Source organism: Dromiciops gliroides, chromosome 2 (assembly GCF_019393635.1).
Source record: "Dromiciops gliroides isolate mDroGli1 chromosome 2, mDroGli1.pri, whole genome shotgun sequence".
NCBI lineage: Eukaryota > Metazoa > Chordata > Mammalia > Microbiotheria > Microbiotheriidae > Dromiciops > Dromiciops gliroides.
The window spans coordinates 9757148-9784535 of record NC_057862.1 but is presented as its reverse complement, the minus strand read 5'-3'; the positions used below and the strand labels follow the sequence as shown (position 1 = coordinate 9784535).

The following is a 27388-nucleotide window of genomic DNA, read 5'->3' as shown; positions in this document are numbered from 1 at the left end:
CACCCCAGCCATTTATCCTACTGACCTCTGCTTGGATTGAATTCAGTCATGGGGATGAGAAAGAGTTCGGCATCGATAACTTCCTATTGAATGAAATGAAAACCCACCTCTAAACAGCTTGTGATGCTTCAAGACGAGCACCCTGACTGCTTTCAAACAACACAGGACAAAGACTCTGCCCGCAGACTGGGAGCAGTGGGAAGAATGTCCCATCATGTCACCGAGCCTGTCGAGGCCAGGAAAGGGCTGCTGAGTCACCTGGGAGAATGAGCCCTGCTGAGAATGTGGGAGGACCCCCCCCCCCAACAGCAGCCCATCAGAATAATGTTCTGCCTTGGAGAGCACATTTCATCCTCTGTGATCAGAAGCATCTGGGAAAGAAGCCCTGGCAGCATCAGCCGTCTCAGCATCTTTGGGAGTTGTAGTGGAAGCTGGGGTTCTGCTCCTGAGATCAGAACTGAGGGGACTTGGATCATGTGTATTTGGCTCTGATATGTTGAGGGCCTATGTTATCTACCTATCTGTCTGTCCATCTGTTCATCCATCTATCATCTGTCTGTCTGTCCATCCATCCATCCATCCATCCCCCCATCCATCCCCCCATCCATCCATCCCCCCATCCATCCATCCATCCCCCCATCCATCCATCCATCCATCCATCCATCCATCCATCCATCCATCCATCCATCCATCCATCCATCTACCCATCCATCCCCCATCCATCCATCCATCCATCCATCCATCCATCCATCCATCCATCCCCCCATCCATCCATCCATCCATCCCCCCATCCATCCATCCACCCATCCATCCATCCACCCATCCATCCATCCATCCATCCATCCATCCATCCATCCATCCATCCATCCATCCATCCATCCATCCATCCATCCATCCATCCATCCCCCCATCCATCCATCCATCCATCCATCCACCCATCCATCCATCTATCTATGTATCTATGTATCTATGCTCTGAGGTTTGCCAAGCACTAATCTGAACCTAAGAACAACAGTGAGAGAAATAAGGCAATAACCTCCAGGTATTACTATGATCATTTTACAAATGAGGAAACTGAGGCGCAGAGTTTACTGTCTCAAAGCTTGTGTTTTAGACTAAGACTTGCCCCCCGGGTCTTCTTGACTCCAAGGCTGACCCTCTACCCCTTAGTCCATGTTTTCTCTTTATTGTTGTTATTGCTTTTCCCCAGAGTTCTTTCTTCTCACAAAGGCAACTTCAAGTTTTGATGATATATTGAAAAGGGATTAACAAGGTGGGTTCAAGGGCAGCCCCAAGAAAAAAATTTCCTCCAATTCTGTCATTTCAAATAGGACGTTTTAAACCCAAATTGATGCTTTGGTCACCATTCTCACTCTTTAGCTGTTCTTCCTAAGAACTTTCAGAAACAAACAAAAAAACCAAAGCCCTAATAAGTTTGATTTTACCTCTATCTCTTCTTGTACTCAGAGCCCAAGTCTCATGGCTCAGGGCTGGGCAGTCCAGACCACCCAAGAGCTAGCCCAGCACTCTGACCCACCCAGTTTCGGGGAGGGGGCAGCCAAAAGCTGAAGTCAGCTCTGAGGCACAGCAGGGACTGAGTGCAGAAGAAATGAATCTGTCACATTAGGCAAATGAAACAGGGGATGTGGGATTATGAGATAGGGTGGAGTTGAAAATCTTGAGAAATAAATTAGGTTAAGGTTTAACTCAGGAGTTCTGGGATCTGGGCTAGAGACAGATTTTCAGTTTTGTTTTCTTTTGCAAAGAGACTTGGTTTTCTGAATGCGGTCAGCACAACAGGCAAGGCCCCTGTGTCCTTGATGGCTTAACAGCATAACTGCTCCTGGTGTATGGAATAACATCTCCTGCCATCACACCTTTGCACAAGGGGCCCCCGCTGCTTAGGATGCCCTCCCTCTGCATGCCAGCCTGGGATGAATATTCTCCCAAGCATAGCTCTGGTGCCGCCTCCCCGTCATTAGCATGCTCTCTTTCTGGAAAATGCCGTATATTACTTTCTGCTCTTACTGCACGTGAATTTGTCAGAGGCGGCATGGCTTCTGGATCTGGAAGTGCTGGGTTCAAGTATCACCTCTGCCCCGCCCTGGTGGTGTGACCCTGGGCAAGTCACTGAACTGCTTAGTGTCTCAAGCAGCTTCTGGAGGCTGCAAGTTGTGGAGAAGATGCAGACCAGCCCTGCTAAGGGAACTCACTCCCTGGGAGCTCCTTACACTGCTGAAGTCCTAGGACAAGTCAGCAACAACTCAAACTAATTCTGCATTCATTTGTCTCCATCCAGGCCATCCAGTAGGACATCAGTGGCTGAAGACCATTACAAACCAATAGAAAAAACAAGCATTTATGAAGCACCTACTGTGTACTTGGGTATAGGAAAACAAAAGTAAAACAGTTACTGCCCTCAGGCAGGTTCTAAAGGAGGAAAATGCCAAACAAAAGGCAAACTAATTTGGAGGGAGAAGAAAGCTGAGCCTTTGCCCTCAGGGGCTTCTATTCTGCTTCAAATACAGGGAAATACAAGATTATTTTCAAGCAGGGAAGAATTTCCCTTTTATTTTTGTGTTCTCAGCACTCAGTTCTTGGAATGTCCTTGCTGTTGTTGTTCAGTCATGCCTGACCCTCTGTCGCCCCATTTGGGGGTTCCTTGGCAAAGACATTGAAGTGTTTTGCCATTTCCTTCTCCAGGTTATTTTACAGATGAAAAAATGGAGGCGAGCAGGGTTAAGTGACTTGCCCAGGGTCACACAGCTAGTAAGTATCTGAGGCTGGATTTGAACTCAGGTCTTCCTGACTCCAGGCCTGGCACTCTATGCACTGAGCCACTTTGCTACCTCCCCTACTTCACTGTAAAGCTCTATGTTAGCATATCAAGTCACTTCCTACCCTCACGGAGTTAGGTAGTGGGAGAAAACAGAGATAGGACATGGCAGGATGATGGAAGTGAAGTGGAGGGAGTTTTGGGCCTAACCCAGCTGCCCAAGAAGATTTTCTGTGCATCTGGGGCAGTGGCCATGCAGCCTTTGTTGTGAGCCTCCCCTTGGGGAGGGGGGCCTGCCTTCGAGGTGGCCAGCTCCATTCGGGGACAGTGGGACACTTCCCTTCCCTGGAGAGCAGGGATCAGTGGTAGCCCCCCCCCCCATCACTACCCGAGATTCCATAGTTCATTTCAGCATCTGCACGGATGCTTTGCTGGATGGCAGGCTCTCCTCTAATGGGGATGGTGAGTTCCCATGCCCTCTGACAAGGCCCCTGCCTCCCCTGGGCTGATGGAGCGGAGCCCCCCTACCTGGTCCCCAGAGAGTGACGCACTGCTGCTCATGGGTCTGGCAGATGCCATTGTAGCAGTAACCATCCACACGGTGGCACTGGTGACCGTCATGCAAGTACACATTGGCCGGGCAGTGAGGCTTGGCTCCTGTGCAGAATTCGGGCAGGTCGCAGGAGTTACTGGAGGCTCTGCAGGCTGTCCCCGCCGGCTTTAGCTGGAAATAGGAAAATGGGAACAGAGGTGTTACGAGACGCGGCTGCCTGACGGCATTCCTGGGATGAAATACTGCAGAGAGATTTCAACATATTCCCCTGAAAAAAGTGCCAAAGGCTTTCACGTTAAGTTCCTTTGGCAACAACTGTAGAGAGAGAGAAACAAACAGGCTGATCTTGGCTTGGTGGTCCCGGCTTCTCCGAGGTACCTGGAGAAGCTGCAATAGTGTGGTTTATTTTTAAACAGACCTCTCCGTCACCTGCTGCCACCTCCAAGGAAGAGCACAGCCGGCGTCAGGTGGGTGTGTTTTAAGAAAATATGTGATGCCAGATGCCAATGGATGGTTAGTACAAGCCCAACTTTTAAAAGAATATGTGTTTTCAGTATTGGGTTTTCAGCATTGAGGATGCAGTCATCCCCATCCTGCCACTAAATGCAGTGGCCCAATGAATGAAGCAAACTCATGTTCATGTGGTCGTTTAGGGCTAGGACAGAGCTTTAAGATCCTAGGATCAAGGGGGCTGGGACTAAAAGGTACTTTAGTGGTGGCTCAGTTAGTCTAATCCCTGATGTGGTCATTCGAGAGCTGAAGTCTAGATTAAGGAAGCCATTTCCCCAAGGACAAAGAGAGGGGGAGTGGGCAAGCCAGACCTAGAATCCATTTCTGGCTTTCTACTAAGCCAAAGGGCACACTTCAAAGATGGTGCCCATAAAGAAATGCAATGCAGGAACAGAGCTTAATGTGCTCAGGTCACCCAATAACAAAATACTTCTGGCATCCTTCGATAGGAAGGCCTCCCAGCACACTGGGTGGGCACCCAGTGGCACATTTTTTGAGAGTTATGGACCAGAGTTGTTCAGGACAGGCGAGCATGGATGGGCTGAGACCAACATCTCAAATCTACAAGATCATGGGTCCATCAGTACTCACACAAGTCTCCAAAATTTTTAATCTTGGGCTGACTTTTCCCTCCTACCCACAATGCTCCTGGGCATTCTTCTTCTATCTGCAGTCAGCAGGCACTTGGAGGACACAAAGAAGAAGTCTATCTCCTTCTCAGTCCACTCTTCCCAAACAGTCATAGAAGACATTTGAAAGTAAAATGAAAACTGCTCCTTTATATGATGTGCAGGTAGCCAGGAGCACATGATGGAACATGCCGGGCTGGAGTCCAGGCTCTGCAGCTTATGGGCTGGAGGGTCTTGAGTAAGTCATGTCCCTGCTCTGTGCCTCAGTTTCCTCAACTGAAATGTGAAATGGTTGGGCTCAATAATCTCTAGAGCACCTCCCAGCTCTCGGTCCAGCAATTCTCATTGGCATTATTCATGGACTACCTTCTCTCTTGCTTATTTCCAATTTATCCTGGATATATCTTGCTTGTACATAATGGTTTTTATGTTGTTTTTCAAATTAGCTTGTGAACTCCTTCAAAGCAGGGACTGTTTTTGCCTCTCTTTTTATCCTCAGCTCTTAGCAAAGTGCTTGACACATAGTAGGCCCTTCCTAGGTGCTCACTGACTGACTGGCTGGCAGGGCTCCAAAATCTTTGGGTCCCAAAGCTTAGTCCTTTACTGAATTTCAGAATAAACGTGAAATGATATTTCTAACCCAAACCCTAATTCTGATGCTGATGCGTTGACTGACAAAGCAAACAGAAATTCAACTGCTGGAATGTGATCATTGTTTTCCTAGCTTTTGTTGGCCAATATTTTCTCCAATGAGAGGAAGGCAAAAGGTTAAAGAAGAATAAACCAAACTCTCCCATCAGGTAAGAGACCCTTTGGACAAAATGGGGACCCAGGTAGAGATGAAATGGTACAAAGGACACAGGGCTGGGGGTCACACACTCATCCACACACTCCATTGAGAAAAACGATTTATTGTGACCTCTTGGCATTTGTGTGACCTTAGGTAAGTGACTTTTTCTTTCAAGGCTTCAGCTTCTCCATCTGTTATGGGAAGGGGAGGATAAGGTGGTCTCTTGGTAAGGTCCCTTTGAACTCTAATCATCGATTGACAGCTTAATGGCTAATGATGAGTTCAGAAAATCAAAACCTTTGATTTAAAGATTTGGTTCCAGTTTTCCAGAAGGAAATATTTCAAAAGAGAATTAACCTTGTAAGTTTTCATTCCTTTGTGGTTCACAAAAAGATGAAATGACTGACTAAAGGGAACTCTCATTGGTTAGTAAGGACCAAAGGATGGAGGCCACACAACCCGCCCACTGAGCTTACCTTGTTGCCTCTTCAGGTGGGAAGGTGAAGGAACAAGCATTTATGAAGCACCTACTATGTGCCATCCACTGTGCCAACGACAGTTTATAAATATGATCTCGTTTGTTCAGGTGATCATAATAGCAACAATGCTATTAAGTGAAATTGATAACACGCTTGAGCTTCACCACAATGCTTTGATGTAGGTACTACAGTATTGTGACCCCCATTTTTCAGATGGGGAAACTGAGGCCCAGAAAGATACTAACCCAGGTTCGACAAGAAATTTATTCAGAGATGAGATTTGAACTCAAGTCTTTCCTGACTATCACCCTGGCACCTGAAAACACTGAAGACAATTTGAGGTTCTAAGTGATGTATTTTGATTTTTATAAAATACGCTTTTAGTTGTTGAGCGGGAAGGATTGTGGCGTGCTGAAAAGAACCCTGAATTTGGTCTCAGAAAACTTGGGCTTGACTGCCTGCTTTGACACTGAGCGGTGTAAGGGCGGGCATGTCCCTTCCCCTGGCTGGGGCTCATTTTTCTCCTCTGTAAAATGAAGGGGTTGGACAAGATATCCTGTGGGGTCCCTTCTGGCTCGAAGCGCATGACCCTTCGATCAGGGTCCCTGCCCACCCCATGTCACTGGAATGTTGTAAGGTGGAGAGTGCAGGCGTTCTGTCTCTGTGCCTTACAGGCCGGCTGACCAAGGCTGTCCGGCCCCCTGCCTGCCTGCTGGGAGCCACGAGCCCGCTCCCTACCTATCACATACCTGGCAGTTTTCACAGCAGAGTCCATGGGCGCACACGGCCTCGGGTTTCAAAGTGCAGGTAGTGGCGTTGCAGCATGGATTAGTGCATTCCTGCAGAAATCAGCCCAAAAAACAAACCGATGAATGAGTGAGTCTGGCCAGGGTCATGGGGGGATTTGAGTGACTTAAGTCTTCTCCAGCTGACCCAAGGAACCTGGCTGGTTTTTCCCTCTGCTCTGATGACTACATTTGGGGTTCACTGATCAATCAGCTGTTACTGAACCACAGAAGCCTGAGATCCAGCTGAAGGGTCAGAGAGTCTGAGTCAATCAGCATTTAGTAAGCACCTGCTATGTGCCAGGCTCAATAAGCACTGAGGATACCAAGACATGAAGGTCCCTGCCCTCACAGAGCTCATGATCCAATGGGGAAAGAATGAAAAAGAAGCTGGGAAGGGATGAAGGCCTGCTGCCAAGGTGGAAGGTGATCTGAGGAGGGGGTGTTGATTGATTTCCTCTTGAAGAATGAAGAGTTTCTGGGAATGCAGGAGATCAGCTGGCCTGGGAAGGCCCCAAGAGGAGGCCAGTCCGCACCGTGCCCCCCCCCAGGCCTCAGCACCATGCAGGGGGCGTGTGGGAGCCCCCTTGGCCTACGGACATCCAGAAACATTCAAACAAGTAATGGCCTCCTTAGCAAGGAAAGTGAGAGGGGACAAAGGACACTCTTGGGGCCATTTTCACAAACATCTTCAAGAAAAGAGGAAAAGAGAAGGAATGCTGCCCTTCTCCAGGTTTTAAATGAAGAATTGTGTCCATACACAAGTGTGGGCCCAGAGACATGAGCATGCATCTGTGTGCAAACATGCATGCACATTTATACACATACACAATGCATGAACACAAGATACATCACATAGACATGCACACATGTATAAATAGGTACATGTAGCTGTGTACGTGTGTGCGTGTACACACACATTTAAAACAAGCGTTGTTACTGTGATTTCACAGCTATGGAGAGTACCTGATGAGAAACTCCTCCCACCAATGCAGGTGGGGAGGGTGGGTGCCTTCTTGGAAAGCCGCCTTGGGCAATGAGAGGTCAAGCGGCTTGCCCAGCATTGCATGTCCAGTATGTGTCTGAGGCAGGATTTGAACCCATGTATTTTTTTTTAAGTGAGGCAATTGGGGTTAAGTGACTTGCCCAGGGTCACACAGCTAGTAAGTATTAAGTGTCTGAGTTTGGATTTGAACTCAGGAACTCCTGACTCCAGGGCCAGTGCTCTATCCACTGCACCACCTAGCTGCCCCATGGAAGGAACTTTTCAGCCCTAGGATCTCCTGACCTCCATCTCCAAAGGTGCAGAAAGTCCCACATGTGTGCATGTGTGTGTATGCACATGTGTGTGTACATATGCACAAGTGGTCATATATGTGTGTGTATACACACACACACATCAGCACAGAGAAGAAACCTTCCACCCTGGAACCCTTTGAGGCTCTTCTGTTTATGAAGTTGGGGCCTGTTACAATCCTACAAAGGTCCAGAGTCTGACCCCAGCCCAGAACGTGCCCTCCCATCTCATCCTGGCTACCCCCAAACAAACAAAAAAAAAAGGTTTGTTGATTCCATAGGATTCCAGTAATGTGGCCCTGCCGATTATGGGATGAGTTGCTCCACTAAGGAGACCTGAATGACATTAAAACCTTCTTTCCCATCCTCAGTAAGTCAGCTACTATAAATTTGGGCCCCATCAAAGATCTTTCACAAAGAATCCCACCCCTCTGTCCTGGTCTTGGACTCCTTAAGCAGGAGCTCAAACAAGGAGAGCTTCTGGGAATGGTGGCTTGTTATTTACAGAGTGCTGGGAAACATAAAGAAGGGAAAAAATGAGAATTAGATAACTGGGTTTAAAAGGTATTGGCAAGCTGTTGCCACTCTGCTGAATTTAAGTATGAACAGCTTGCTGCTAGGACCTAGCGAGCCTGATGAATGAGGGAGCAGCCAGGAAATTCTTGGGGTTGGCATAACCTCCATCTGTAGTGTGTATGGAAAGACAGTAGCATATTAGCCTATTGGAGTCTTTGTCCTTTGTGGTTCTGTGTTTATTAAGCAAGAAAAATCCTTCATCACCGTTAATTCTGAGCATCTCATGGCACAGCTTGGGCAGGCCAATGAATACTAAGACCTCAAAGAGAAAGGTTGATAGAACAGGCAAAAATAATCTGCATTCCTTCTCATTTTTATTCTGATAGGGTAGGCTATTGATACTGTCTGCACTGAGAGGCGGCATGGCCTAATGAACAGAATGCCTGCCCTGGAGTCAGAAAGACATGGAATTGAATCTTGTCTCGGATAATTGCTCAGTGTTGCACACTGGGAAATCACTTCACCTCTCTGACCCTCAGTTTCCTCATCTGAAAAAATGGGGATTATAATACCTATGATACTCATTTCATTGGGGAGTTGTAGTGATAGAATGAAATCATATCTGCAAAACACTTGAGAGAGGCAGCCTGGCATATGGCACAGACCACAGGATTTGGGGTTACATAGATGTGTGTTAAAGTTCAGCACCATACATTTACTGGCTGGATGACTCAGGACAAGTTACTCCATCCCTCCAAATCTTAGTTTTCCTCCTCTGAGAAATGGGGGCAATAATAGCATCTGTCTCACAGAGTTGTTTTGAGGATGCAGGGGGCTAATGTATACATAATGCTCTGGAGGCTTCAATGCAGTATAAACATACGATCATCCATCCATCCATCCATTTATTTATTTTTAACCCAGACCTATGATTTTATTCGTAAAGAGAACTCTTACTATTATTGTCCTTCTTGTTCTTGTTAGAACAGTGGAGAAAACAGTGGGGGTTCTTTCTTCTTCAAAAAGATCTGAGGTGGATCTATAGGCTTATCAGTTTAGAGCTGTAAATTGCCTCAGAGGGTAGCTGGCTCACTTCTCATTTTACAGAAGAGGAAACTGAGGCCCAAGGAACTGCAGTGACTGGTGAGGGAGCCCACACAAGGAGTGAGCAGCAGAGCTGGGATTCAAATCCCAGTCCTCAGATCCAAGCCCAGTGCTGTCTTCACTGCCCCAGGCTCTTTGGTCTCCACATTATAGCACAGGCACCTGCCCCTGGCTGGCAATACGTCCTTGAGCCAATCAGTGGGAGCTCTTTTCCCAGGTGAAACACCGGTAGCCTCCCTTGCTAGGCAGGTGGGATGGTGGTTATTGTTGTTCGTCCTTTGTTCTCCAAGAGAACCATGGCACTGGGGTGATGCCATGACTTGCAGTGAATTGGATTTAAGGGAGGAAGGCTGTGCAAGGTCACCAGCCTCACTCTCTCCTGCGGGGCATCTGGGTCCAGTGGTTTGGAAAGGTCAAGGGGAGAGCGGGATGGAAACCATGTGACGGCCACAGGTGGAAGAGAAGAACCACATGTGAACTGGAAACAGACACTGACCCGCTGGAAGGGGAGGGCTTTGGTTTGGGAAAATAGCCATTTCCCTGTGAGGGGTCATGTGTTATATTAATTTAGTTTAATAAGCCATTACGTGGGGCTCAAATCAAAGAGGAGCGACTGGAAGTTAACAGGAGACCTCCCGAGAAATATGGATCCGTTAAATTAATTTGGGTTGTTTTCAAGTCATTAATGAGCACTCCAAGGAATTTCCACTTTGCAAACCCCAGTGTTATTTTAAAAGTTTTCCTGTGCTCATCCTCAAAGGAGTCCCTTGAACTCTGTCACTGGGCCCAGCTTCCGTCAGGCCTCACAACACACTGTAAATGGACCAGAGAGCCACTGTGAACAACAGAAGGAAGGAAGGAGGGAAGGAGGGAGGGAGGGAGGGAGGGAGGGAGGGAGGGAGGAAGGAAGGAGGGAGGGAGGGAAGGAAGGAAGGAAGGAAGGAGGGAGGGAGGAAGGAAGGAGGGAGGGAGGGAGGAAGGAAGGAGGGAAGGAAGGAAGGAAGGAAGGAAGGAAGGAAGGAAGGAGGGAGGGAGGGAGGGAGGGAGGGAGGAAGGAGGGAGGGAGGGAGGGAAGGAGGGAGGGAGGGAGGGAGGGAGGAAGGAGGGAGGGAGGGAGGGAGGGAGGAAGGAAGGAAGGAGGGAAGGAGGGAGGGAGGGAGGAAGGAGGGAGGGAGGGAGGGAGGGAGGAAGGAGGGAGGGAGGGAAGGAAGGAGGGAGGGAGGGAGGGAGGGAGGAGGGAGGGAGGGAGGAAGGAAGGAAGGAGGGAGGGAGGGAGGGAGGAGGGAGGGAGGGAGGAAGGAGGGAGGGAGGGAAGGAAGGAAGGAAGGAAAGAGGGAGGGAGGGAGGAGGGAGGGAGGGAGGGAGGAGGGAGGGAGGGAGGGAGGGAGGAAGGAAGGAAGGAGGGAGGGAGGGAGGAGGGAGGGAGGGAGGGAGGGAAGGAAGGAAGGAAGGAGGGAGGGAGGGAGGGAGGGAGGGAGGAAGGGAGGAAGGAGGGAGGGAGGGAGGGAGGAGGGAGGGAGGGAGGGAAGGAAGGAAGGAAGGAAGGAAGGAAGGAAGGAAGGAAGGAAGGAAGGAAGGAAGGAAGGAAGGAAGGAAGGAAGGAAGGAGGGAGGGAGGGAGGGAGGGAGGGAGGGAGGAGGGAGGGAGGGAGGGAGGGAAGGAAGGAAGGAAGGAAGGAAGGAAGGAAGGAAGGAAGGAAGGAGGGAGGGAGGGAGGGAGGGAGGGAGGGAGGAAGGAAGGAAGGAAGGAAGGAAGGAAGGAGGGAGGGAGGGAGGGAGGGAAGGAAGGAAGGAAGGAAGGGGTAAGATGAAGAGAGGAAGCCACTTTTCCTACCAGGCAAAGGGCCGTAGCCTTGAATAGTGAGGAGAGGAAGGACAACCTCCATGAAGCATATAACCAACCTGCTTGCTCCCCAAAGAACCATCTGGTCCAAGCTCATTCCTTTTCAGCACCTGCCACTTCCAGATCAACCATGGTCAGAGACTCAGAGTTGGAAGGAAAGTGAGAGGCCAGCTAGTCCAACTCTTTCATTTTAAAGATGGGGAAACTGAGGCGCGGGGAGGACAAGAGATTTAGTATCATAGACTGAAAGGTAGCAAGGAAGCTTGGAGGTCATCTAGCCATTTTACAGATAAGGAAACTGAGACCAAGTATCTTATCCAAAGCTGTATGGGGAGGATGGAAAGAAAACCCATGGTGACTAGAGTCAGACACGCTAAGGAGGGATGTATCTGCCCACTGCCTGCAAGAGCCAAAGGAGATGCCTCCACGAATCTGACCGGCTGCCCTTTGAGCCTGGGATGTTGTCTCTCCAGATAGGGACCCCCCACGTCCTCTTCCCTAGACACGCTCAACACCTTTAATAACTCTGTGAGTCACAGAGGAGGCAGAGTGGCAGAATGAATAAGTGAGGCTTGGACTCAGGAAGGCCTGGGTGAAAATCCTGCTTCAGCCCCAGATTGGCTGTGTGGACCTGGGCAAGTCAGTTAACATTGCAGTGGCCCCAGGCCACTTCTAAACTATGCCTGACGGTTTAAAGGATCCTGAATCTGACCTGGGGTCGAGAGGACCTTGTTTTGAAGATCAACTCTGCTATCTGCCACTTGTGCCACCTAGCGCAAGCCACTCAGTCGCTCCATGCCTCAGTTTCCCCATCTGTCAAATGGGGACAATAAAAGCACCTACTTACCAGGATTGTCATGAGGAGAAAAGGACATAATAGAGGTGCTTTATCAATGCCAGCCAGTCCTAGCTTTTCCTGATCTCCACCAGATACTCATGACCTTCCTTTCTAAGCAATCTTCTGTTTATTTTTTACATTCTTGTATTTGAACATGTTGCACGCCACCCCCCCCATTAGATCGTAAGCTTGCTGAGAGTGGGAGTTATTTCATTGTCTGTACTCGTATTCCCTGTAATGTAGTACTTGGCACATAGTTGGTGCCTAATAAATGCTTAGTGATGGATTGGCTTATCCAATCTTTTGGGGGCAAAGCCACTTCCACACTGCGTGAAGAAATACAGCACCACTATTTTAAAATGCCTCCTTTTTCTTGTTGAATAAGTAACTGCTTTAGGTCATTTCCTTCTCTGGCTCTCCAGAAATAATCCAGAGATTCCTGGTGGCTGTTGTATTTCTGAAGAGGGGGAGAGGTGCTGTTCTGAACCCCCCAGAAAGATGGGGACATGGTTTAAATCCATCCGGAGCCTGCCTGGCCCCCAGGGCTACAGAGGCCTCTCCTGGCCTCGGCGGATTGCTTGGAGATGCTAACCAGGAGAAGGCTGGGACAGCAGGCTGGGGCGCTACAGCCCCTGCATACAGAGGAGGCCCCGTGGCAGGGATGGCCCTGTTTAAACCCACGAGGAAGCTCCTGGTGAAAGCTCACTCGGCTTATTCAAATTCCTGTCTAGTAGCCAGCCTTGTGAAGAGAAAGCAATGTGCTTATTAGTGATTTGAAATGAGAATGCCAGGGCTTTCTTCTCCACTGAGCTCAAAGCCAAGTGTGTCCCCATTGTTCCCTGCCTCCTCCTGCCCTCTTCAATAAAGGGGACACTTCATCTGCTTAGAGGAAGTGAGGGGAATGTATACCCGCAGATATGTAAAGTCCAAGCAAGCCCCCTCCTGCCCCTTGGGGACCACTGTTCAAGGTGACCAAGTGGGATTTCTCCATCTCACTTTTGGCACCGAGATCTCACGGCTCGATTACACCAAGCCAGAGTTTTGTCCTTTCTCCTGGGTCAGCCTTCAATGTCAGTGCCCTGGGATTAAGCCCCAAGGACCCTCCCTAGTTACAGCTCTGTTGCCTTCCTCAAACATCTCCTATTTACTTCCCTGGATGGATGTTGTGTCGCTCAGTAGAGAGGGAGCTCCCTTAGGCAGGGACTGTTTGATTCATTTGCCATTGTAGCCCGGAAACTAGCGTAGGACCTGACATATTTTATTTGGCTGTTGTTACTGGACCTCTGGTTTCATTGGGATAGGGAATTCCCAGGGAGGTGAGTCCCTCCATGAGTGCAGGGCAGCACCAGCCCTGCCACTTCATGTTATAGCACTGCCCGGAATACTGAGAGGTCAAGCGCTTGTGCCAGGCCACCCAGAGACTTAAACCCAGGTCTGCCTGACTTGAAGGCCAGCCCTCTATCTGCCCCATCAGATGGTCTCTGGTGGTGCCTAATAATTGCCGGTCGGATAGAGCTGCCTTCTGCTTGGCAAGTGGCTTCAGAGCCTGAAGAGCCCCAGCCAGGCGATGGTAGGCTTACGTCTGGTTCCCCACAGTCACACTCCTCGCCTTCTTCCACGTAGCCGTTGCCACACTTCTGTCCCCCAAAGGACTCCTTGATGTCAGGCAGGTTAAAGAGGCACACACCCATTCCTTTCTCCAGGCTAGTCTCCAGGTCCCTCTTACTGCAGCTGCTGAACATCACGGGGAATGGATAACTGGGGAAAAGAGGAGGAAGAGAAAACAGAGGCCAGTGGGTCCCCTGGTCACGGCCAGGCCCCTCCTGACATCCTGGCCACAGTATCATCAGCACTGAACAAACAGGCCCAAACCTTAGCACATGGGGCACGGAATGGAAAGGACTCTTCTGGGAGGAAGGAGACCAGGAGGCAGAGCCCCCTCCCATGCTCCCAGTCGGCACTGGGCCTTTCTCAGCCTTAGTTTCTCCAGCTGTAAAGTGAGGACACTCCTCCCGGTGTCTCCTGCTCTACTTGGCCCTTAGGAGGAAGATGCTTTGTAAGCTATGAAGCCCCATGGAAGGGCAAACAGCCGGGCATCAAGCTCTGCCCAATGCTTAGACAATGGGCTGACTTGGGACAGGGATAGGGCCTGTGGTTTCACTAGTCTAGGGAACTCCTGGGTGAGGGGAATCCCTCTACCAGTGCAGGTGGGCACCCTCTCTGCAATTTGGTCTGAAGGAATTGCCTGAGAAGTTTAGCGACTTGCCCAGGGTACGTGTATCATTGGTAGAACCAGAACTCAGGTCCTCCTGGCTTTGAGGCCACCTCTTTGTCCCTTCTGCCATGTTGCTTCTAACTGGCTAAAGGATTCGGGGTTGGGGCAGCTGGACCTGCCAACTAGAATGGAAGCTCCTTCAGGGCAGGGACTCTTTGTTTTTCTATTCGTTTCCTTAGCAATTAGCCCAGCACTTTGCACACAGTAAGTGGCATTTCATTCACTCATTCTTCACACACAATGTCATGGAAGGAATGCAATGTTTTCTCCACTGAATTAAATACATTGATAGGGTTTCTGCAAAAAAGAATTATAAAAAATTAAGGCAGCTAGGTGGAGTAGCGGATAGAGTCCTAGACCTGGTGGTCAGAAAGAGCTGAGGTCCAACGCTTCGTGACCCACATCAAGTCATTTGACCTCTGATTGCCTCAGACTCCATGTCTATAAAATGGAGTTAGCAATAGCACTCATCTCCGGGGACTGTCAGGAAGATCAATGAGATAATGCTTACAATGCACTTTGCAAAGCTAAAAGCCCTAGAGAATTGCTATCACCACCACCACCAACATCATAATCTACTTGAAATCTAAGCTTGCAATTCCCTTATAGTTTTGATTGCATACTAATGTGCCCTTTAGAAAACAGGAAGAGAGAAAAGTAAATCCCAGGATCTGGGAGGTGGAGGGGACGTCACTCTCAGAGACACTGGTCCAGCCCACATCTGCACCAGAACCTTGTCTACCATGTTCCTGACCTTGGCATCTTTGCTCAAAGGCTTTCTGTGGGGGAGCACCCAGCACCTCCCCAGGCAGCCCCCCCTCTCATTGTTAGGGAGCTTTTCTGGTCTCTGAATCCTGCCCTTCCCCCCATGGCTCCTAGGCCTGCTCTCTGGGGCTGAGCAGAGCAAGGCTAAATCCACTTCCAAGTCCAGCCTTTCAAATGCTTGAAGCGCACTATTTGGTGGCCTCGAGGTGTCTCCAGGCAGACCATCCCCATTTCCTTTAGCCAGTCCTCCTTGAAGTGGGGTCAAGGCCCTTCCCCATCCAGGCTGCCTTGTGGCTACTCAGTGTCCTGAGGGCTCCGGGCTGCTCCTTGTTCCAATTCTGTTTTGGGTCAAGTATCTAGGGGGTGGCCAGCTAACACTTCTGTGGTATTTACCACGAGCCAGGCACTGTGCTAAACTCTCATTATCATCTCATTTGGTTCCCAAGACAATCCAGGGAGGTAAGGGATATTATTATCTCTCTTTTATAGATGAGGAAACTGAGGCAAACAGAGATTAAAGTACTTGCCGACTAAGAGCCTGAAGATGGATTTAAACTCAGATCTTCCTGCCTCTAGGCTCAGCACTCTATCCACCATTTTGCCTAGCTACCCCATAAATGAATGAATGAATGAATGAATGAATGAAAAAGCAATTATTAGGTACTATGTGCCAAGCACTGTGCTAAGTGCTGAAGGGATAGAAATGGAAAAAGCAGGGCAGTCCCTGTTCTCTCATCAGGAGTTTAGGAATAGTGGGTAGTGCAGTAGATAGAGCCCTGGATCTGAAGTCAGGAAGATCTGAATTCAAATCCAGCCTCAGACACTTACTAGTTGTGCTACCCTAGGTAAGTCACTTACTCCTGTTTGCCTCAGTTTTCTCATGTGTAAAATGAGCTGGAGAAGGAAGTGGCCAACCCCTCCAGTGTCTCTGCCAAGAAAACCCTAAGTTCAGTTACAAAGAGTCAGACACGACTCCAACAATTAAACAACAAAGCACCTTTAGCCTCATGAACACTCATCTGGGTTCTAGCAGAGAGCATGGCGTCCCCCCAGTGGGACCACAGGCCATTGTGAAGACTTCCTGGCTACTGAGAGGATGCTAGCAGCCCTCACCACGTGGCCCCAGCCTGCCTTATTTATTATTGTTATTGTTGATGCAAACATCAGTCCCCTCCTCGCACTCGGTGCTTCAATCAGATTGGCTCCATGCTCATCCCAGTACGTGATGCTCCACTTCCCACCTCAGTGACTTTGCACAGACTGTCTCACTCTGGCTTCCCGACTCCCTTCAAAGCTGCTTTCAAAGACCACCTTTGGCAGGAGGACTTTCCTGACCCTGACCTTGCTTCCTTTCTCCCAACGACCTCACGTCACTCCACCTTCTGACCACTGCTACCCCTCCAGAAACTTAGAGTCAGCCATGGCTCACTCCCCCCAACCCAGGCCATCGTGCTACTTCCTCTTGTTCTCTGGACTTGAACGCCCCACCTGAGGGCAGGGCCTACTTTGCTGGTGTTAAACTCAGCGTCTGGTCCACTATAAAGGCTTAATCCATGTTCTGTCGACACATTACTATTGTGTACTTAATTATTTAAGTACAGGTTATACTTACTTAAGTACCCTTCTTTAAGTACCTGTCCTCTCTAAGCTTTGGCTTCATTTGTCCTTCTATTCCTCATATCAAGCTGGACACAAAGGAAAGAATGCTGGATTTTGGGCCAGAGGACCTGATTCCAAGCCCTGTCAGGAGCTGTCACTAGCCGAGTTGCTCAGCTCCTCTGGGACTGATTTCCCATGAGGCAGTTGGACCAGACGGCCGTGGCTCTACCCCTGTGATCTAAGGGCAGTTAGAAGAAAAGGGCCTGGTACACAGAAGATGCCTAATTAACGCATGCCACTTGCTCGACGACAGGTCACTAACATCAGCCTATCAGCCCTGCTGCGTTTCATTTGCATCTTGCCTCCAGAGTCCTCAGCCAGACCCAGTTCCTTTCCTGTTTTCTCCAGCTGCCTATTTTGCCTGATTTCACTTTGCCTCTTAATTCCTCTGGGGTGCTTATTACCCATTTTATTGGGTCTTGAGAAATGGCTTGTTTTCTTTCTCTTGCTGCTGTTGATGTGGGATAATAAATCTTTCTTCCAATGCTTTTGTCTCTGATTCTGATATTGCAAAATAGATTGTTTAGTCACCGCATTGGACTCTCTCGTTTTCTCATGATTGCTGGTGGTTTGCAATGGCTGTCTGAGGATTTCTGGAAGTGGAGCTTGTTTTGGGGGGGGTCACCGTGGTCATTTTGAGGGGATACGGAGGAAGCCGGTTCCTTAATGAGCTCTCGCTCCACTGCCTTCCCAGAAGTCTACCAAGGGCAGGGATCAGAACGGGCGCTACCCTCGCCACTTTCAAGGACCGCAAGGCTGTGATGGTGGAGAAACTGAAGTCCTTATTAGCCTGGAATAGATGCAGAGTAAATACTTTAAAAATTGGACTTGGGGTTTCATCAGTGTAGGGAGGTCCTGGTGAGGGCTCCTTTATCTAGTGCAGCGCAGGTCTTTCTATGAAATGAACAGCCTTACAGAGTTAACTCGAGGCATAGAGAGGCTAAGGGCTTTACTCAAGGCCAAATGACCAGGATATGTCTTCGGCAGGACTGGAACCAGAGCTTACGGGCTCTGAGGGTGGCTCTCAGGCTTCTATACAGGTCTTTCTCTCTACGGTGTGTTTATTATCTATTTTGATATTGTTCTTTATTTCTTGATCATCTCTCTAAATGCTAACAAACATATGCGCTTCTGGCCATTAGAATGGAAGCTTTCAGAGGGCAAGGGCCACTTTCTCTTTTTCCCCATCCTGTAGGCCAACCCCTGACCCAGCAGACCCTTAATAAGTGCTTGTTGAATTGGATTATCCCTCCTCTTCCATTCCCCTCCATCACAGGGGTGAGGAGCCCTGGAGAGCCCAGGGGAGACTGCGCCTCCCCCAGGGAGGCGGCCAGATGCCCTCTGAGGATGTCTCTAATGGGCTTTAGGTCCCTGTTCTAGGAAGCCAGGCACTGGACCAGACGACCATAGCCGTCCTGGGCAGCTCCACAGCTGAGATCCAGGACGGGCTTATAATGACAATCTGTTAGTCACGTCCATTTTAGAAGCCCAAAGGAGGACCCTCCCACCTGGACTTCTCTAGGCTCCTCCCATTTTTTTGTTTTGGTTTGTTTCGGCTATATTCCCTAGAGTAGCCATACAAGACAGAGAGGGAAAGGGAGGAGAAGGAAGAGAGAGACACAAACAGAAAGAGACAGAGACAGAGAGATGAGACAAAAATAGAGAGACAGAGATAGAGACAGACACTGAAAGAGACAAAGAGAGACAGATGGAGAGACAGAGAGAGACAGAAAGAGAAAGACAGGGAGAGATGGAGGGAGAGAGGAAAGGAAGGCGAGAGAGAGTGAGAGAGAGACAGACCCAGACAGAGCGAGAGAGAGAGAGAGAGAGAGAGAGAGAGAGAGAGAGAGAGAGAGAGAGAGAGAGAGGGAGGAGAAAGAGAGAGAGAATAGGGACTTAGACCATGTAGCTGCCCATGACATGAAAGTTCTCCCTTGTAAAGTTTGCAGTTAATGGTTTAAGGAGACAAGCCTCTGTTCCTTCCATCATGTTTTACTTGTTCCTTATAACCCTCCTTTTTATACTTTTAATAAATAACTCTGGATGTGTTGAGTCTGTAGTGAGTTAAGTTGACACAGAGCGATAATAGCCTAGTAATTCCCTGAGATGAAATGTAGGAAATTATGCAGAAGGCAAGAGCAAAGCCCCCTGGTACTACTGGCCCATCCTTGCTGAGCAAAGTGGCTTCCCCAAATGGCAAGTGGAAAAGATTGATTTCAGAAGTCCTGACTCAACTGATCTGGCTTCTGCATCTCCTCTCTCCTCTCCAGCTAAAATGGAAGGGGCAGAAATGGCCAGAAGGGCAGATTTAGCAATTGGGCCCAAAGAGGACAATGGAACAGATGATTGGGCAATTCAGAAAAACACAGTGTACCCACTGATGGAGGCCGGCCATCCCGGCTGTCAAGGCTTAATATTTTAGTAGTCGCCCAACTGCCAAGCCAAGTGTGATTAGAGGCTGCTTTTACTTGGACAAATCTGCAGGCAGAAAAGGCCTTTCGTGTAAAGAGGCCTATTGTGAATTTCCCTGCTCTGTTCTTAGGGTGAATCATCCTAAGCCAATTTATCAAGCTTGACAGGAGAATTCTGGAGTTATCTGCCTTGCAAAAATCCCTGGGAATTGTCTTCAGACATCTGCTTCTCTTGTTGCAGGGGAGGCAGCCAGGGAAAGTGGCTGGGATCAGTTTGAGCTCATCAGAACTGGGCTCGTCGTTTCTGGGGTTTCTGGGAAGCTGGCTACCTCATTGATAAGAATTTGTGAGGTTGTGGTGAGAAGGGGTTTTACAGCTCAGGGTCCTAGGCTCGAAATCAAGCCTAGTGCTGATGGCAAGGAAAACATAGGAGAGGCCAAAGGAACAACTGTGGGCTTGTGCCCTGGGGGTTGGCAAGAAGGGGGACTGAGTTGGCATGCTGTCCCCTACCGATGAATCAATAAACATCCATTTTCTTTCTTTCTTTTTTTTTTTCAACATCCATTTTCAAAGCATGTACTCGTGCCTGGCAGGGACTGTCTGGCTTGTTCATATATATTATGCTAACACTTAACACAGTGCCTGGAATGTAGTAAGGAGTGACTAAAGGTTCTTCCTATATGCGGAAATATCCATATATCTCTTCCTCTATCCTTCTTTTATCTCAGCAGTTCTCAAACTTTCTGTTCTTAGGGCCCCTTCACACTATTAAAATTATTTAGGGCTTCCAAAGAGCTTATGTGAATTCTCTCTTGTACTATGTTCTGTATCAAAAATTAAAATGTCTTAGTGTTATTATGAAGACAGTTTTGACTTTGAGGACCCTTGAAAGGGTCTCTGGACCGCACTTTGAGAATAGCCAATCTATTTGTTAATGCCATAACTGGGTCCTTTGACTTTCCTGTATTTATCTGGGGGCTTGGCTCTGTCCAATTTTGTTAAAGAGAAGTCAGAGCCACCATTCTGGTTGACCCAATTCTTTGAATCTCAAGTTTTAGATGAGTGGAAATTGCAGACAGAGAAGAGGCCGAATCTACCTGTCACTTGTTGATGAGGGCTGATCCACTCTGTTTGGGGAATCACTCTGGGGCAGAGGGGCCTGAATTGGAAGGTTGAGGAGTTTGGTGTTAAATCAACCCTTTCTGTTGTGGTAAAAAGTTTTAACAGTCGGTTAGATAATGGAAAGACGCCAGTTTTTTTTAGGACCACCCTTTTGGGGAGGAGACCAACAGCATGAGCTACGCATACCAGTTCGCCTGAGATGCACGCCAGACTGCCCGCTGAGCACTCGACTTCCGGGGTGCGAGCTTAAAAGGCAAGGAGAGAACAGAAGTGGGGCCTTTTTCCTGCTCCGCTGGTCTCCTGGCTACGCTGCACAGACAGACGCTGACTGGAGTTTGACTCGGCCCGGCTCTCGGTTAACAGCACGCGCTTGACTCGGTCTCTCTCCCCAAAGGTGGCCTTGGGTTTTGGTGAGTTTTATACGGAATATAGACTAAGCCTAGACTTAAGATGATTTGTATTGTATTTCTACTTTCCTATTCTTCTAATCAACATCACCTTGTGACTACCATACAATAAAAACTCTAACTAGAAAACCAGAAGCTTCTTCCATTTACTAGTCTGGGAGATAAATTAAGGGAAAGGTTAAGCAGGGGAGATTTATGATCTAATATCCAATTTTAATCTCACACTGTTTAGCTGGCTCCACAGTCCAAGGAATAAGCTGGAAGCTTTAGAGGCAGAAAGAACCTTGGAGGTCACTGAATCCAAACCCCTCATCTCAAAGACTGAGTCCCATAGAGGTTTAGTGACTTATCCAGGGTCATACAGCTAATAAGTGTCTGAGGGAGGATTTGAACCCATGGACTCTAAGTGTAGAGCTCTATCTCCTTTACCACTAGGCCCAGCCAGCCCAGGTACCTTAATCCTCTATCCTAAATGATAATTAAATCAATATTAACATCACTCCTGGAAAGGGCATGAGGATCTAGTGTCTGATGTCTTCACTCCTATGTCTATGGCCCCCTCACCTGCACAAAAGATCCCCGATAAATGCTGTAGCCCTCAGTAGGATGTAAACTTTTTGAGGGCAGGGACTGGCTCAGCGCCTATCCCAATGCCCAACACATGGCTGGTGCTGCACAAATGCTCATTTACTGGTTGATGGATTAACCAGATCCAAATAAAACCATGCAGATGGAAGGGTGATGCCCTCTTCCAGACATTTCAACATGTCATAACCTGCCCAGTTGCACTCATGACATCCTATAAACACACACTAGGAAGTGGGTTCCCCTTCACTGAGGGCTTCCAAGCAGTGGCTTGGTGGGGATGAGAGCCTCATGTGACCCAACATGTTTAGACAGGCTCCGGCTGTGCTTCATTGGCCTCCATGGAAATCCTCTCTCCAGGTTGGCTTGTCAGTGTTCCTGTCCTAACTCCCTTTCTTACCCTGTCCTCTCCAAACCCTCCTTTCCAGCCCTGGAACCATGAAGAAATCAAACCTCCATTGGGATTGGAAAGAGCAAGTCAACCTATCCTCTTTCAGCTCCATGCACCATACCTGCCACTTTACATACTGAAACACACCCTTTCTTGATTCCAATCTCCTCTAAGAACTATTAGAATGTATGGTCCTTGAGGGCAGGAACTGTTGTCAGTGTCTTTGTATTCCTAGAGTGCAGGCTACTGCCTCATATATGGCAAGTACTTAATGTTTCTTTCTTACATCTATCCATCCATCCATCCATCCATCCATCCCATTCCATTTCATCCATCCATTCATTCATGATGTATCTTGTTCAGATACAGGTGGAATCAGGTGACCTCTAAGGTCCTTTCAGCTCCAAAAGTCAAGCACTCTTCCCAAGAATTTCCCCTTTATAGATTCCAAGAGGTTTTTTGATGGGATCATGAGACCACAAATTCAGAGGAAGAAAAGATTTTCAAGGTCATTTGGATAAGTGTTGTCAGATTTAACTCGGGCCATTAAACCATATGTAAAGTTCCCTGCAGGTCATACATCGACCTAGAAAACCATGTATTAACATGATCTAGGGTTTTTTTTTTACTTATTTTATTAGGTCTTTCCCAATTTCATCCTAATCTGCTTTGTGACCTGTGTGATTTGGATCATCCTACCTTCTGTCTAATCGTGGAGGTAAAAGAAGTGGCCTGATTTTATCCAGCCAGCTGAGACAATGGTGATTTATCTGGACTTATTTTAATAGTAGCTCTGCTCTTTCCCCTTCCTTGCGGCACTCTCCAGATAGTTAAGATGACTAGGGCTCCTTTCTTACACTGAAGCATTGGAAGAACTGAAATATGGCTCTGCAAATCTGCCTGTAATTGAGGCCCAAATTTTGTGCTTTTCCAATGGCTGCGTATACATACAAAGAAAATGGAGAGTTAAATAATTCACGCAGCAGCATGAGGGACAGCAAGTGTGACAGCACCCGTGGCATTTTGGGGATTGCTTCCTCCCTGACCACGTTCCTTCTCTCTAGCAGGGCATCTGTTTAGATGCAAGAGCTCCAAGCCTTCCCAGAGCCACAGTTGTGTGGGAAGCTCCTGGAGCCGCCTCACAAGGTTGGCTCCTCCTTTGTCAATAAAATACAAGCACGTCTGCAATCTAAAAGGGGCGCCCACTGTGTATGCAGCAATCCTCCTCTTCCCACAAAGGAAATAGGCAGTTTTATTGCTTTCTCCAAAGAAGAGCAATACATCACGTTTTATAGTGTTTTATACTTCCTTTTCAATCATTTTTATCAGGGCGCCCTCAAAACAAATAATGCAGCTAATTCCATTCCACAGATAAGGGCAGTTGTCATCATTGGGGCTGCTGAGATTATCTAAGAAATAAAATTCTGTTGAATGTTGCCAGGACAAATTCCAGACTGAGATCTCTATGAGCATCTCTAAGAGAGACGCCAGACGTTTTCAGATCATGGCATCTGAATGAGGACTCGGGCCACAGAGCCGCCGAATTGGCCACAGTCTGAGGCCAGAGCGGGAGGGAGAATACAAGTCATCCAGAGTCAGATGCTGGGGGGAAGGTTTGGATGCGTCTATTCTATTCCTGTATTTCTTCTACCTTCGTCGGCTTTGTGTTTTCAACATTCACAGCTCAGCGGCCCAGCTTAACCTCCCCCGACTCAGTTTCTTCATCTGTACAATGAGGAAGGGGGACTCTATGGCTTGGGATGATTCTCTGCGTACATCTCAGTTACCCATCTCTCTTCTCAGGGCCTTCTCCACAATTCTTCCCCAATCAGCCCCTTACCAACCTCTAAGGATCCTTTCTTGCCTCTATTTACCTAGAGAACTGCATCTGTCCTTCACCCCACTCCCACAAAGCCAATACTTCTCATCTCTGTATCCTCATGAAGTCACAAACTGCTTGGCCCATCACAGCCTCCAAAGCATAGTGCTATAGATGAGGAAACTCAGTCTCAGAGAGGCCAAAGCACCTACTGCTCCCACGTGGCAAGTCATCAAGGATCTATGATTGTGGATGTACGTACTCTCCACCAAGTCTGATCACAACCAAGGAGGCCGGGTGGGGCAGTGGGGAGAGCTAACCTTAACTGCTGTGAAGATGCTCAGAACTGCTTTTGAAAGCCAGGCTGACCTTGGGCAAATCATGTCCTCTCTCAGAGCCTGTTTCCTCCTGGAACCCGGCTCCCTGCCCAGGGCTCTTCCCATGAGGCTCACCTGTCCCGGCCTTTGCTTTATCTTTTGGACATGCCCCAAGCTCTCCCACTTCCATGCCTTTGCTCAGGCTACCCTGGAGTGTCTCCCTCTTCTATTTTTTCTTTCTTTCTTTCTCTCTCTTTCTTTTCTTTTTGCTGCCAATGTGAGAGAACCCCCACCCCAGGCAGAAGTTGTGCCTCTGGTGCAGCAGCTGCCAGGCTGGGCAGAACCCACTTTCTGGAGAGATCCCCCTGCTGCAGCCCCAAAACATCCTCTGGTCTTTAGCAGAGCTTGTCTAGGGCTCAGCTTTGACAGACACCAGCGGACTGGGAGTCTAATTAGAAACAGTTTACTCCTTTAAGTAATCTTTCCCTTTCCTTCTACCCCAATGAAGGAGACCCCAGAGCTCAAGCCATATGCTTTCACGGCCACGTGGAAAATGAGAAACAACAGCTGGTATGTATAATATGGTGAAAGGCTCGACACAATGTCCACTTGAGCCTCCTGACAAACCTGGGAGGCAATATTATTCTCATTTTACAGATTGTGAAACTGAGGCACAGACAGCTGATAAAACTTGCCCATAGTCACAGAGCATTATGGAGGGAAAGGAGAAAGAGACACCACAGGGACAGTGGGAGGAGAGAATATCCCAGAGGGAGGGGCAGCCATTATTGTTGAATGATGCTTCAAGGGAGGCAAGATGAGAGAGGGCCACTGGAGAAAACCAAGGGTCGAGAGATGATGGGTCACTTCTCCAGAGCCAACAAGGGGATTAAATTCTACTGAGGAGGGAGAAAATACAGCATGTAGACAGAGAGGCAAATGAAAATACTTGGGAAGTGAATCAGGAGGAATTACAGGGAGTGGGGCATAAACACCTGGGAGAATCAGGAAGGACTTCTGGTGGGAGGTGGTACCCGAGTAGAGTCTTATAAGGACCTAAAGAATCAGGAATTAGAGGTGAGAAGGGAGGGCATCCCCGGCTGGTTCAAAGTGATGGAGGTGGGAAATCGACCATCACACATGGGGAATAGCACTGGACGAGTTTATCAGAAGACAGTATGTGAGGGAAGAATAATGAGGTCAGTCTGGAAAGCAGCTTGGAGCCAGATTGCAGAAATGCCCCAAAGAAGAATCTGTGTCTGGTCCTAGACTCAAAAACAAACACAACGACAGAGGGAGCTGCTGACGCCTCCGGAGAAGGTCAGACTCCTGCTTTAGGAACATGGACTTGGCGGCATGTGACTGGACAGTATTTCGAAAGTCCAGGTCAGAGGGGATGCAAAGGTCCAAATGTCAGGATGTGGCAGCTGGCTGGATGCGGAAAGGGGGAGGAGAGGACAAGTTGAGGATGCTGCTGAACTTGCAAAGCTTCCTGCCAGGAAGAAGGGCAGAGTGTGGTGAGGGAAGCTCACTTAGAAGGATGGGAAGACAATGGATTCTGGCTTGGACACTGACTTTGAGATTGTGATGCTTGTGAGACCCAGGAGGGGTCTGGCAGGCACTTGGTGATGTGGGACTGGTGCTTGGGGGAGATGAAGGCAGGGCAGAAATAGCAGGGAGGGACTGTTACATTGGTTAAATTTGCTTCCCCACTGTCTATCTAGAACCATTCCTGGCATACAGCTGGTGCCTAATAAATGCTTGTCACTAAATTCAAAGGCTTGCTGTAAGGGCAAACTAAAAGCTGATATAAATACTAGCTATTATTATTAGTAGTGCTAATGATGACATTTGAAAGTCATCTTCAGGGATTTGGTGGTTTACTTTAAACCTGTGATGTCTGATGATATCACAGAGTGAAAGAGACAGAGAGGCAGTGACAGAAAGAGAGACAAAGACAAACACACACACACACACACACACAGAGAGAGAGAGAGAGAGAGAGAGAGAGAGAGAGAGAGAGAGAGAGAGAGAGAGAAACAGAGATAGAGAGAGACAGAGAGATAGACAGAGACAGAGACAGAGAGAGTTTAGAAAGAGATGAAAAGAGGGCGTAGGACAGAGTGCTGGACTCCCCCTTATGAAAAACCTTTAAGGAAAGCATGAATGGTTATTTCCTGGTTATGTTATCATAGGAATTTAAAAATAGTTAAAATATTTTAAAAATTAAATTGTACTTTTCAGTTAATGAGCATTTATTTTATTTCTCTCTCCTGCCATCTTATTACAAACATAAAGCCAAGTAAAACAAATGATTGGGGGTTTTCTTTCAGGTAGAGGTTTGACTAGATGCCCTTAAAAGTCTCTTTGGAGAGTCTGATTCTGTGGGTAAGTTCAAGGACAGACCCTGGTACACTGCACTGGAGAGCTCCCTTTGGTTTTACAGGGGTCCGACAGGGTCCATCTTTGGGTCTGATTCTCTAGCACCCACTTGAGTAATCATCCAGCCAGCCTCTGACCATCTTGTCCCTAAAGACAGCATTAAAGCTTTGCCCAAATGCCTTGGAGTACACGGCAGTCAAACTGGGCTTGATTGTTGGCAAGTACAAGAACCACGACCACCTTCTGGGGCTCCCTCCTCCTGGCAGGAGCACGGCCCTTCCAGTCGAGGCTGGTTTGGTGCTAGTCTGCCCTGCTCCCAGCTGTGGTCACTGTGCCCTTGAAAGCTGCTCTGGGGAACAGCATTAACTATGCACAGGGAGTCTCCTGGTGGGGGTGGAGGCTTCATCATAAGCCTCTTTATCAACCTATGTGAAAGCTGGCACAGTCGGGACACCCGTGGTTGGAATGACTGAGCACTTTCCTCCAGCTGCTGCTGTTTTCAGGGTCATGATTGTTCTGCCATTGCTAGAGAGGAGAGCTCTGGATTTCCGTGTGCTTTAGTCACCCCCTCTCTGTTCCAGAGAAATGGCACTTTTACTGTTGCCCTCCACACCCCACATTCTGTCTCTCATCTCGTGGGCTAGACATCTATGCATCTCCTGGTACTTGATGGATGAATCTCTTCTTGGGGGGCACGGGACCCATCTGTCTCTATGGGGCAAACATGGACAGGAATGTTAAAGATGTCCACCCAGTCTCCAGCAGACTAAAGATGCTTAGGAAATCCTTGTTTAAATAAGGTATGTATTTGCCTTTGTGTCTGCTCAGCTGGCAGAGCTATCAAAACAGAGACACAGGCATTTCATACCCATTGACTGCCCCCAAAGTCTTCTGCTGTTCTTACCTCCACCTGACCAAATTCTAGGCACCCCTCAAAGTCCAGCTCAAACACTAAACACTCATTATCACCTTCATCATTATTAACAAGCATTTATTAATCACCCACTGTGTGCCAGGGACCAGACTAAGTGATGAGGGTACAAGGAAAGGCAAAATCATGGTCCATGCCATTCAGGAATTCACATTCTAGTGGAAGATCCAACACGTGAACAACTAGGTACGTATAAGACATATGTA

General features: G+C 48.3%; 1 protein-coding gene across 1 annotated transcript in view; it reads right to left on the bottom strand.

Annotated features, from left to right (window-relative positions):
• ADAM12 (ADAM metallopeptidase domain 12) overlaps window positions 1-27388 on the bottom strand; it is a 364014-nt gene that overhangs the window by 58589 nt on the left and 278037 nt on the right. Inside the window, exons 12-14 of the mRNA XM_043988643.1 lie at window positions 13699-13876; window positions 6487-6576; window positions 3305-3500 (exon numbers count right to left, since the gene is read on the bottom strand). Of these exons, the coding sequence (XP_043844578.1) occupies window positions 3305-3500; window positions 6487-6576; window positions 13699-13876 (464 nt within the window). The remainder of the gene's footprint in view (window positions 1-3304; window positions 3501-6486; window positions 6577-13698; window positions 13877-27388) is intronic.